This window comes from Mugil cephalus, chromosome 11 (genome assembly GCF_022458985.1).
Source record: "Mugil cephalus isolate CIBA_MC_2020 chromosome 11, CIBA_Mcephalus_1.1, whole genome shotgun sequence".
NCBI lineage: Eukaryota > Metazoa > Chordata > Actinopteri > Mugiliformes > Mugilidae > Mugil > Mugil cephalus.
Genome location: NC_061780.1, coordinates 11,870,654 through 11,882,961, shown reverse-complemented (window position 1 = coordinate 11,882,961; position 12,308 = coordinate 11,870,654). Strand labels below are relative to the sequence as shown.

At 47.8% G+C, this 12,308-nt stretch overlaps 1 protein-coding gene across 3 annotated transcripts in view; it reads right to left on the bottom strand.

Annotated features, from left to right (window-relative positions):
* Positions 1–462: 462 nt before the first annotated feature.
* The window catches only part of kirrel3l (kirre like nephrin family adhesion molecule 3, like), a 33,332-nt gene continuing 21,486 nt past the window's right edge, over positions 463–12,308 (bottom strand). For 2 of the 3 annotated variants that reach the window (XM_047598058.1, XM_047598060.1), the window contains exons 3-15: positions 11,774–11,923; positions 9,659–9,816; positions 8,100–8,250; positions 7,841–7,946; positions 7,401–7,549; positions 7,166–7,293; positions 5,816–5,942; positions 5,296–5,396; positions 4,394–4,592; positions 3,454–3,573; positions 3,163–3,272; positions 2,945–3,034; positions 463–2,818 (exon numbers count right to left, since the gene is read on the bottom strand). In XM_047598058.1, the coding sequence (XP_047454014.1) occupies positions 2,327–2,818; positions 2,945–3,034; positions 3,163–3,272; positions 3,454–3,573; positions 4,394–4,592; positions 5,296–5,396; positions 5,816–5,942; positions 7,166–7,293; positions 7,401–7,549; positions 7,841–7,946; positions 8,100–8,250; positions 9,659–9,816; positions 11,774–11,923 (2,081 nt within the window). In that variant the 3' untranslated portion in view covers positions 463–2,326. The remainder of the gene's footprint in view (positions 2,819–2,944; positions 3,035–3,162; positions 3,273–3,453; positions 3,574–4,393; positions 4,593–5,295; positions 5,397–5,815; positions 5,943–7,165; positions 7,294–7,400; positions 7,550–7,840; positions 7,947–8,099; positions 8,251–9,658; positions 9,817–11,773; positions 11,924–12,308) is intronic. The other variant, XM_047598061.1, reaches the window with a different exon arrangement.

Here is a 12,308-nt window from a genome sequence, read left to right as displayed (position 1 = left end):
ATTGCATTACCTGTATCATTTGTCTTTGACAGGAACTTGGTTTGTATTATGTTGTGCATAATAAATTTATGTCTTGGGGGACCTTGTGCCTTCTCACAGCAGAATTGTAATGAACATGTAGTTCTCCTCCCTGTCGTGAGCAGCGTGCCTACCTGGGGAACAGAGGTGACTAGACAAACTCGCATCGTCAAATCGTACCCAGCTTTGTCACATCTCTTTCCCGTTCCCCGACGAGGCGGGCGCGCTGGCTTCAGGAGGTGCATACACATACAGCGGGGTTCCGCCATCTCATCTGTCTTCATTTAAAGCGGCACACCACTGGGGGAATAGGAAAATCAACATAGACGGTGCTGCTAATTTATGTATTCATCACGTTTGCTACATGGGAAGCTTTGTCACCGTTCTCCACGCCCAGCGACGCTACTCCACGGCCCGAACAGCCCCCAAGACTTAGGCGAGACGCTCCTTTATCGGAAATGGTTTTATTTAAATATAAATATGTGTACAAAGGTACAAGCAACAATAGCTCATTTTTAGCAAATAAAATTCTTAATACATTATTAAAAGAATGAACAAACAAATGGCAATTAGTTGTGTTCCAAAAAAAAAAAAAGCATAGTAACTGCATTCAATGATTGATGAACGTAGACAAGAAAATCTGTGGATCCAAATAAACTGAGATAGATACATATGTATATAAAGATACTTTACATTAGAGCAGCTTACACGCTGTACTTTAAGGCTTATATAAAATATAAAAATAAAGACAAGCGATGATGTTTGCCTCCTCACTTTTAAGTGACATTTGTTCTCTCATTAGGCTGCCTGGTAACAGCTTCGTAGACAAATGGCAGTACAGGCGTCCATACTGAAACATCCAGGAAGTGGAATGCAGCTGGGTCAGGTGCAGAAACCAATGCCTCGAACATGAAATGGACATGAATATAAACGCTGAAGATTTTCACTAGACACATCATTTGCATGCAACAGAGAGAAAGTATGGGCTCAGCCATTTGTACAGATACTTAGTGTTTCAGGGTAGTACTGTTTCTTGTAAACATATTGAGACAATTTGATTGAGTTGTAAAACTTTAGTGTGTGTGTGTGTCTGTGTGTTGTGGTTGTGGTCCACATTAAGACCGCCTTACACGCCTTAGCCCACCTGAGCCTGCTGAAGTTGACGCTGCATTCAAGTTAAGTTCAAGATTGCCACCTTTTTTTTCCTTCTTTTTTTTTTCCTCAAACCACCACTTTTGATTGTTCTGGTCATATCCTACTCTTCATTTTACGATCAGACAGCACAGCAGAAAACAACACCAGGGTAGGACACCAGTTTCAGCCCCACCGTTTACCCCCTATACAAGAATTACCATCTTTGGGTTTTTCATGGCCTTACCTTGTGTTGGTATAACATACAGTTAAAGATGGAGTCTTCCATTAAAACGAAGGCTAAAATACACATTCTCTCCACCACATCGCCTTCTTCTATCCACTGGTAGGCAACACCGCTATGTCCAACATGTTACAGTTATTATCAGAAGAAGCTCCTGGAATACAGCTCAGGATAGAAGTAGTCCACCTTTTGATTATAGACTCTTCAGACAGTACAGTGCCTGTAGCACTTGTTGGTCAGTACAGCAAGCCTGTTGTGCAGAGAACTTTATGTCTGTCTCTGTGGATAGCTCAGTCTTTTGTTGATGATAGAGACACAAATGTGCTTAGGATTCCTTTCGCATGCCAACAAAACATCAAATGACAGACAACAAAAGGTTGTTCATCAGATTTTTTTTTTTCCCTCCTCCGCAAATATGTCTTATTAGAGGTTTGTAATATCTTCTCTCAAGGTATTTTAGAGGTCAGGTTTGACATTTAGCATTGACAGAAAGTAAACTCTGGAATGCAGGTAAACAACTACCCCAGTCGGTTTTTGGCCACCCAAAATCAGGAGATGCATTTCATTTGTATTCTAGTTGGCCCTCGAACTCACAGAAAAAAATCTCCACAGGTTTGGGTGGTCGTCATGTGGAGACAGCGAGGTATCACACTGTAATGTCCATCATATGTTTGACTTGAACGTCACAATCTTCTGAATTGTCCAACTCAGGAGCTTTACAGTCCGCGTTAATGTAGATCCATACATCACAGGTTGGTTTTCCCGTAACCTAAAGCACGACTCCCTCCAAACACTGTCCAGACAAATCCTTGAAGGATTGTCTTAGTAAAAAAAAAAGTCTCTGTTCGTTAGTCCAGCCACACGTTTATGTGGACGTGACAATGGTTATCTATCCCCTGCTCCTGTACTCTCTCCTTTTTTCCTTTTGTCCATTCAGACATGAGTCTGCATACGTTGTGAGGGCCGGCCGTAGTCAGACTGCTGGGAGGACACTTGTGAGGAGGCGTAAGAAAAGCGAGACGAGCTGGACACCTTGCTGGCCTGATCTGATTGGTCATACGCATCCACCTTCTCATAGGAAGCGGGCTTTACGTAGCTGGTGAAGGCACGGCCGTAGGTAGCAGGTAGGTAAGCAGAGCCGCTGTAGAGGGGATCAGTGGGGTAAATGCTGGCTGGTTGGCCAGGCTGCTGCTGGGCAGCTTGCTGCTGTTCGTACGAGGTCCTGCCAGCTGTGGTGGTGGCGTATCGGTGGGAGAAGTCATAGACACGGGGCTGGGTGCCATGCTGACCGTATACGGGGCTGGGAGAGGGCAGCTGCGACGGAGTGTAGACTGGCCGAGTGTTGGGCACGTACTCAGAGAATCCACTGCTGCGGATGTGCCGATCGTCGTGGCCACGGACATTGTAGTATCCGTTGGTAGGATCCTACGCGAGAAACAGAGAAATAGAAATCATCAGCTCAACATTAGTTCAGTATTATGTGCAAAAGGGTTAAAAACACGTCCTTTCTATTTTGAGAGCGTTCCTTCCAGTAATGGTTTTCAGTTTTACCTTGATGTCTGATCTTTCGTCCTCCTCCTCTTCCAGGAGGTCGCTGTGTTCTGTGCGAGACGTCCCGGGAGACTCACTGCTGTTCGGTGCCTGAGGGAAGACCGAGCATTTCTGAAGAGTTACTAGGATGAACAAGACCTCGCTTGTACAAGTTCAAAAGAGAAACGGAGCATTATGCTTCAGTGTTAATGTGATTTCCTCCCGTAAATAAAACCTACCATAGGTTCTTTCACGTCCTCCTCGTCGTCATTGCTGCGCGTGGCATTGTGATCACTGTGAACAATCTGAACCCGGATGTCGCTCTTGGAAAGACGAGTGCACCTTTTACCTGTGGGAGGATGAAAGACTGTGATTACCAGGCGGATTAGCGCATCCAGTTTTCCATCAAAAAAAATTTTAAAGGCTAGACATGCAAAATAAATTTAACGCAAGCTGTTCGATTTCAGCTCAGAGACGCCGTTAATATTTTATTGAAAGAAATGGCTGTTGACCCTCTTGCCCATACTAACCGTTGAGCTCACCTTTGCCTGTGTGCCTGCAGCAGAGGGAGACCAGCGTGATGACACAGATGAGCAGGACACAGCCTCCACCTACTGCTCCGCCAACGATTATCAGCATAGGCAGGGCTTCTGTTGAAGGAAAGCGAGGCGAAGAGGGCGGGAGGAGGGGGAAGTGGTTGTTATGAGAAGGAAAGGGATGAAATAAGAGATAGCAGAGCACAAGTGTCAGTGTCAAGACAGTGTAGATCAGAGCAAACATAAGAAAAGAAAGAAATCCATTCATTTGTCTCGCTAATCCCAGAAACACGCTAGTGAATATGAATTCATCTGCAGTAAGCCCCGCTCTTCGCGCGGCTACTGTAGCATATGCTCACGCGGGCAGTCGGCATCTCACAGCCCGGCTATTGTCTCTAATCTCTCCGAAAGAAGGGTAACAAGGCCTGACATGCAATGAAGCAATAGACAGTAATCTAATTAGAGATTCCAGGAGATACCGCTGCCCGTTCCTCTGGAGACCCCGCTCTGCTACGTTGATGTAAATTACAGGCGAGGACCTTACTTTTGGTGTCTGTTGCAACAAAGGTTTCCACCAGCATCAGTGCAGTGGTACGACTGTCTGATTTTTTAAGACCACTTAAGGGGGAAGGAGCCTGAGACGCTGAGCGTTTTCTCTGAGGCAGTGATAGAGAATATGATCCCCACTGCAAACACATGTGGATTCCTCTAATTGACTTTTGCCCCCAATCAATACCTATATTATGGGGCAAACATATTCATTAAAGAAGCCATCTGCTGATTAAATCATATCGATTAGAAGTGCATAATTAAGATAAGCACAAGACAGGGGGCACTGCTTTTACCTAATCTAGCCTGCTTCACGGCAAGTATTGAGCGAGACACTTAAACTTCTGCATAGGGCTCTGCTGGGGAATATGCTGTCGGCGTGTACCTTGCTCCTTCAGAGTGACCAGGGCGGTGCCGGTGCCGAAGCGGTTCCACGCGGTGCAGTTGTAGCGCAGCTGGAAATCCTGAGCCAGAGTCTCAGACAGCACCAGAGACGACAGGACTTCGTGGTCACTGGTCACAGTCTGCACTGAGTAATGACCGGAGGAGCCGGAGGACAGAGTCATGTCCCCAAAGGTCCACACCTGTGGAGAGGAGCAAGTGAACAGACAATGGGGGGTTAGCTCATTGTTCGATGAAGAATTCCTCACAAGCCAGCAAAGCTGAGGCCTTTCCTGGCTATTTATCCTTCGATCCTTGCCGGCCGCTGAGTGAACACCAGCTTCTCTCTCTGTTCTGCTGTCTCTCTGCCGACCTCTAAGGTGCTCCACGGCTGACACAGCTCATGGGCTCATGTTTAAGCTGCCTCCCACGTCTGCCTCACAGGTGAGGCCTAAGGAGGGTTAGGTAGCTGCACTATGAAATAAGGCTCCTCTCTGCTGTTGGCAGCGCAGGGCCAGCAGGGCACCTGTCTCTCACTCCTCCTCACACCCTAATTATCCTCTCCCAGCCCAGTGTACGTTCAGCAGTTCAACAGGGTCATCCGAGTGATGCCTCTTGGGCCGCTAATTGAATATGGTTTGGCTGAAAGCTGCAGGAAGCCAGTCTTTCACAGCTCCCCTACCTCCACACTTGTTCCAGTCAATGTCTGTGCAATTACAGTTGTGAATAAATGCGCGCGCATGCACTTTTCTAAGTGCGGCAGAGATGCGCCGGTGCACAGGTGGGGTCAGGTGGGGTAAAACTCCTCTGAGTGATCGCTCCCGAGTGGGTGTCGCTAGAAGGATACAAGGCCCCCAAACATGAATGAACCCTGACCCCGCAGCACAAATAAAGAGGCTTGCTTACAATCTTGTCAGGCGGGGGGCTGCTTCCCACTCGGCACTCCAGCTTTCCTTTGGCGTGCTTGACGGCATGCTGTGTGGCTTCTGCTGTGATGATAGGTGGACCTGGCGCGAAGAAGAAAGAGAGGCAGTGTTGGGAAGAAAATTGAAATACGCAAAGCGAGATGTTTTCAAAAGGTTACGATTACAAACGTGTCAGATATCAATTTTGCGTTACTTATTTAGGAGAGCAGTTCAAACCGCACTTTAATAAAATACCGGTGCAAGCCTGTAAAAATACCCTATCTGAACCTAAAATTGTATCTAAAGTATCAAGGGCACAAATGTGAAATGGTGACGAATTAAACAAATGTGGGTTTATTTTCTCAAATCTCTTTGTGTGTGAGATGTTTAATAGTTTTAATGGCAAATTTTTCATCCGTGGTAACGAAAAAACGTAAAAATCGTTAAAAAAATAAATAAATAAATAAAAAATGGGTCCTAGCTGTACTTTATTACTTTCCACCACTGGAGAAGTCACTCACCATTTACAGTTAGAGTGACATCTCTTTCTGCAACTCCAATCCGGGGTACAATGGCCTTGCAGGTGTATGTTCCAGCATCCTCCTGGGTAACAGCCTTCAGCTGCAAGGTGTTACCATTACTGAGCACCTAGAGAAAGATCCAGAGAGACAAGTGAGAAGTGTGTTAGAAAGAGAAAGGGCGAGAAAGAACAAGGCAGAGTGGGGAGGGGGGGTGGGGGCGGCGGAGAGGCAGACAAATGAAACTGGGACCTTTATCAGTGGCCCACTCGTTGTGGAGGCAGCACAGAGGTGGGCTGACCATTGTAACAAATGCTGGTGGTTTGAGTTTAATTTCATTGTGAAGAGCTTTAATCACAGCATTAAGCACTCCAGCCACCGCTGAGTGACCGTGCTGCTGGGGAGATTGTTGTAATTAAACAGTGGGGACAGAATGGAGCACACTATGTGTGAGTGGGCGCTAGCCTTTCGAGCTGCTTCACTCACTCACTCCTTAGCTCATTGATCCTGTCATTCCATCAAGCTGTGATTAATCCATTTACCCCCACTCCCTCCTCCCTCCATCTTCACCTCCCCCTCTCACTTTTTTTTTTTTTTTTTTTTTTATTTCTCCACACTTATGGAGTAACCCAATTAATCCATTACCCGTGGCTGTGTGAGGGACAGTGGCAGTGGGTGGATTAGAAAAATGCCTGCGCATTTCCCTCAGAGTGGCTGAAAGCGTTCTCTCTTAGAGATGAGAGCATTGCTTATGCCATCCCGCAGCATTCTTGACTGGGGATGCTTTCTCCAGCACAGCTTCAGAAATTATATTAGTTGCCAGGAGAGAAGCTCCTGTGGGATGCCCTCACTAATGGTCTGAGCGCCGAAAGACTTTTACCAGGATGATGTAAATTGAAGGTGGAAATGTCCCATTTGTTCCACCTACGAAATTGACTTTGAGGAGATGGATTCTCTAGTGCGGCCGGGGCCTTTATAATGTCTGTGACGTGGCTCTAAAAGTTGCGGTGCACGTCGTGATTTCCGTTTGCTCGGATCACTTGCTGACTCTTTGCTTGATTGACCGATTGATTTGAGTTGGCGTTATGACAGCACGTCATGTGCCCTGATGATGCTGTATGAATCTGTCAGTGGACAGACAGTTTTCTGCCAGAGGCTTTAGCCCTCGGGGAGCATGGTGAGAGGGGGTGTTGAAGATTCAGACAGAAAAAGAATGTGTGGGAAAAAAAAAAGTGCGAGGGATTCATGCCTCAAGGCCATGTGTGAATGTTGCTCTCTGGAGGGAGAGTGTTGATAGGTGGTGCTGGAGCTTTGCCGTTAAAATAACGTGGTGACTGGTGTTTGTAGCCTTACCACGCTGGAGCCTTGCTTGGTCCAGGCCAAGGTCAGGGGGGGGTTTCCAGTCCATGCACAAGTAAAGGCTGCATCCATCCCAATATCCACCGTCATTGGCTTAGGCTCTGACAGCAGTCTGGGGCCAACTAGGGTGAAACAACAACCAACTGGAATCAATAAGAGTCCAACTTTTAAAGCAGCCTCAAAAATCCATCCACTGCTGCCTGCAATGTTTGCCTTCAGTTAAACTCACATTGGACATCGACCAGAGTGCTGACATTGGTGCTGCCCACGGAGTTGGACACCTCACAGGAGACTGGGTCTGTGAAGTACGAGTAGTCCACTGTCACCTCAAGGCTGTCCCCGTTTGCTTCAGATATGGGCACTCCTCCTTTGGACCACCTGCGATAGATGAATAATCACATTATACATCCGCATTAGTTCAGGGAAGGCACTTAGCCGTGCGTATCAAAGTGGCTGTTAGCTGATTTGTGGCTTGTGCCAATCAAGCGCTGCCAATCAAGCAGCTCGTTTAACCTGGTGGATCTGCCAAGCGCTTGGCATCCTTGACTTCTCTCGTGTTTTGCAAACCATCGTATCTTAGAATGGTTGTGCAACTGTGCTGGGGACCCCTTTGTCTCTGTCCTGTCCAGATAAGAGTTAAACGCTAAGATTAAACCAAATGACTGATACCTGTATCCGGTGATTTCGGGATTGGCCGAGGCAGAACAGATGAACAGGACCTTTGCTCCCTCTGTCACGGTCTGAGGTTGAACCGACAGCGTCACCGAAGGAGGGTCTGCGGGAAGCAAAAAGGTTCGTATCGCTGAATATACGATGGCGGCATGAACGTTGCAACGGCATTGATTTAGCAGTTTAGAAAACAGTTCATACGCTCTTCCACAACGTGATATTTTAAAGGTCTTTATAGGCACACTGGTGCCGGACTCACGCTGCACGTTGATAGTGATGGATGTCTGTCGCCCAGCAGGGGCAGCTGGGTTAAGAACCCTGCAGGTGTAGGTGCGTCCAGAGTCACTGTCCTCCGGGGTGATGGGAAGCATACTAACAGCCGTCTCCCTCTTCCCATCCTCCATTAGCGTCTACGGAGACGGAAGACAACACAGAAATGAAATTCAGCTCCGTGTCACGGAAAACAAGTGTCTGTCCATTTAGGTATGTCTCCGTGACACTGCGGGTTTTATTTTTTTCACGTGTGAGGCATTACAATTGCCATCCCGCTCCTCGGCGTGGCAGCTAAATCATATATTTTATGGCGCGGCAGGGGATATTGTGCTGTTTCCACACTTCTGAGAGTGTTCCCCGTCAGCGCTCCTTGTTTGTCATCATCTTTTAAATCTATTTACTGCTCACAGAAATCAATACGCCTAAGTGAGGAAAGGTGTAGATTCTGAGGATGTGGCTCACTGCGCTCTCACTTTCCCCCTCTCTTCCTCATCCACCAAAAATAAATAAATAAAATTGTGATAGCTAAGGTGTGTGTGTGTGTGTGTGTGTGTGTGTGTGTGTGTGTGTGCTTTGGGTGAGTGTCACACATCTTTGGAAAAGAGCAAGGACAACCAGAAGCTTTTCCCCCGGATGGCCAAATCAATGGAGCAGGTCTTTCACTTCCTCAGCCAGGCACACAAGAAGCATTTTTATGCTAGATCAAATCACATCACTCCCTGTCACCACCCCTCGCTCGGACAAAGCATTGTCCACCCCCAGTCTCACTCCCCGACGCTGAAAATTCTCTGGGCCTTTGACAAAGCCGCCTCACCAGTTAACTCTGTGATAATTCCCCCTCCCCTCCATTCCTCCTCCCCTCCACAATCCTCGCATCTCAGATGCTCTCCTCCCTCTCCAGCCAATACCGCTCCCTCCCCGCTCACTGCAGGCGCTCGCCTCCTTAAATGTGGCGTTTAGCGTCGTTTAGCGTGGTCAGGGAGCATGAAAAATGTGACACTTTCTCAGCCGCGGCTGGCTTACGCTCCGGCGCATCCCCATTGTGCTTCTGCATTGTTGTGGGTGATTTCTTCTCTGCAGAAACTCTACTGTATGAAACACTCATGCCTGTCTGAGCTTTGGCATGCTCCAGTTATGCTGTAGTGTCGCTGCATTAGCGAGCAAAGGGGGGAGGGAGGGGGGTTAGAGAGTGAGAAGGGGGGTGCAGGGGAGGGGAAGGTGGGGTGGTAGGAGTGTGTGTGTGTGGAGCAGGAGGGGGGGGCGGGGGGTCAGGCATCAAAAGAAGTGGGAGGGGGACTGCTGCAGTGTGTGAACGAACAAATCTCACGAGAAAGGGACGGCAACGGGGAAAAAAAAAACTGAGATAACATGAAAAATAAAAAGAGAGACGCGGATGAAAAGGAGATGGAGTATTATATCCCAAGAGAAAATATTTCTGTTTTGAATATCTTTGCACTCATTTCTGCCCGCTGTTACATCCTGTAATACCATGTGGGTGTTGCTGATTGAACGATAATGCCGGGCATAGATCACTTCTCGCCGTACCTTGGAATATATTGCAGTCTCCATGACCTCTCCGTCTCTGTACCAGGTGATCTCAGCAGCGGGCTTGGCTCCCGAGGCTCTGCAGGTGAGGTTGTGCGGTGTGTGGGCCTTGAGACGCACGACGGGGCCGCCTTCCACCACGGGGTCAGAGGGAGGAACTGTAAAGGAGAACGCACATGCCGCTCAAAAACAGAAAGAGTCATTACAGCTCCAGGCGAGCCTAGAGCCAGAAAGAAATAATACTGATATTGAGCTGTTGCTCTTAGCTCCACATCAATACGGTATATAATAATATCTTATTGCCAAGTGTCTGTTTAACAAGATGTAGTTTCAGACAGGAGAAAATACCAAGAACAGTTGTCATTTGGAAAAGAAAACACACTCAACCTTATTTATTTCCTTTCTTGGGACCAGCATTATTGCTCTATTTGCTCTTACTGTTGCAGAGCGATGTTTCAACTGAATTGCTTATTTGTTCATTTATTTGCATGGTTTCGCACGCACCACTGGCAAGCCAAGCGTGCCAACCCTGATGAAGGCGTCTATCTCCCCATCCAATAAGAGAAGGAGTAAACATGGGGTTTGTGCTGGCCTTTCTCGCACCCTCCACCGAACCAATTTCACTCTGTGTATCTGAATTGTCAGAGGTCCTTCCGCTGCCGCGGCACGGACACTAATGGAATCCGAGTGCTAGGTGATTTTAATTTCCATGCCGATTCCCCTGACTGCACTCCCACCGTTGACTCCTTTGACTGTGCAGGATTGCTTTGGTCTCATCTGGCCACATTGATTTACACACACGTGCAGGCACGTGCACGCACGTACACGTGTACGGAAACCGACCCCCCACCCCCTCCACACACCTCCTTATGTCCACACAAAAACATCAACTGCAGACCCCTGAGCAGAGCCACTGATTTCATTTAAATGTTTATGACATGCACATATGTATGTTCATGGACCACCAGCCTCGGCCTTTCAGAGTGCATTTAGTGCAGAAGTGGCAGTTTTAGGAACTTTCATGTCTGCCCCCGCGCATGCATTTTCATGGCTCTGCATGGGCGTGCGGTGGCCGCACCGCTCCGCGCAGCTCCGACAGTGACACTAGACGCAGAAAGGTGGGTAGATGAACATGTGTGGGGTCTCCGAGTCTGCTCATTCAGTTGAAATCTTCCTACGTAACGCTTGTGATCTCAATCTGTTTGTCTTCTCATGGCAACCGTGCCCGCGCCATTCGTCGCTCCGCCCCACTGAACTCAGAATACGCACCTTGAAGGCAACAGAGAGAGTCAAGGGCGGGCTCTGTGGGAAAGGTTTGTAATACGTTGAAATATACACTACAGCCTCGTGTCTGTATAATTGCTGTATCTGGGTTTTCTCCTCCTTGTCGATATTATTTGCCTGGAGGGACTTTATGGACAATTGACGGGACTAATTAATGGAATGATATTCCTGTGAAAGCCACCAGATGCCAGCAGTGCCTTGTCAATTCCGATTCCCATGAGACCTCGGAGTCCTCCTCCTCCTCCTCCTCCTCCTCCCTGCCAGCCTCAACCCCACCCCACCCCACCCCAACCTATGAACGTCTGCGTGTGGAAGTAGATCACTCACATCACGTTAATGTAAAAAACGCCTTGCGGTTGACAAATGTTGTGGCTCACTGTAAAATGTGCTAACTGTGCAGACCTTGACTTCAAGTGACTACGCAAGTCATTTGTGACTGCAGCAATCACATTACCCTGGAAGTCCATAGTGTTGATTATCGCGACTGAGGGTATGTTTTTTTTTCTCTCTCTCGATGAATATCATGGCTGAGTCGTGCCTGCTTCAAATTTTGCCTTTGAGTCGCGTTCCTCACCAAGAAACTAGATTTCCAAAAATGTTATCTACGAGCGATAAGAAATTACGCTATGAATTGCAAATGATGGCAGAGCCCTTTAATGTATTTTTGCCCTTGGTAAGTTTTCCTCGTGAGCATTTTTGCACGTTTTACATGTGTTGTTTGCCTACGTGCTTTTGTTTTCGGCAATGAAGATTTCTTCCCAAGCCCTGCAAGCCTGCAGCCCTCGGCACTGGGGCTAGCTGTGAGGATGATGCGTGAGCTGTGCCTCTTACCTAGTACAGTGAGCTTGGCACGGTGGGAGCGCAGTCCCGCCTGTGTAGCCTGACACTCATACACCGCGTCATCCGCCAACTCTGCTGAATCGATCAGCAAGCTGTGCTCGCCTGATAGCGGGTCGCCCATTAAGGAATAGCGCGTCCAGCCTGCATGGAGCCAGCACAGAGAATACAGTCAGAGAGAAACAAAACCAACAAAAAGACAAATACACAATGAAATGACTATAAAATGAACAGGCTTGTTTCCGGGGGAAAAGAGGCAAAAGAAACGCGGCGAGGCTCTTTAAGAAACAAATGAAAGCTAGCGGAACCTTGCGGGGCCAGATGTGGGGCCGCCGTGTCGGTGGCTAGAAATGCAACACATGAGGAGGCTGCTGCGTGAGGAGGCTGTCCTTTAAACACAGACACAATAAAGACGGGGTGGCTAAGGTCAAGAGGAAGCCTCTCCACCTTCTCTCTAGTCTGCCACACATTTAAATGTCAGCGCGTGACAAAAGCCAATTGATTATCCACCTTCCTACAAGACTCTTAA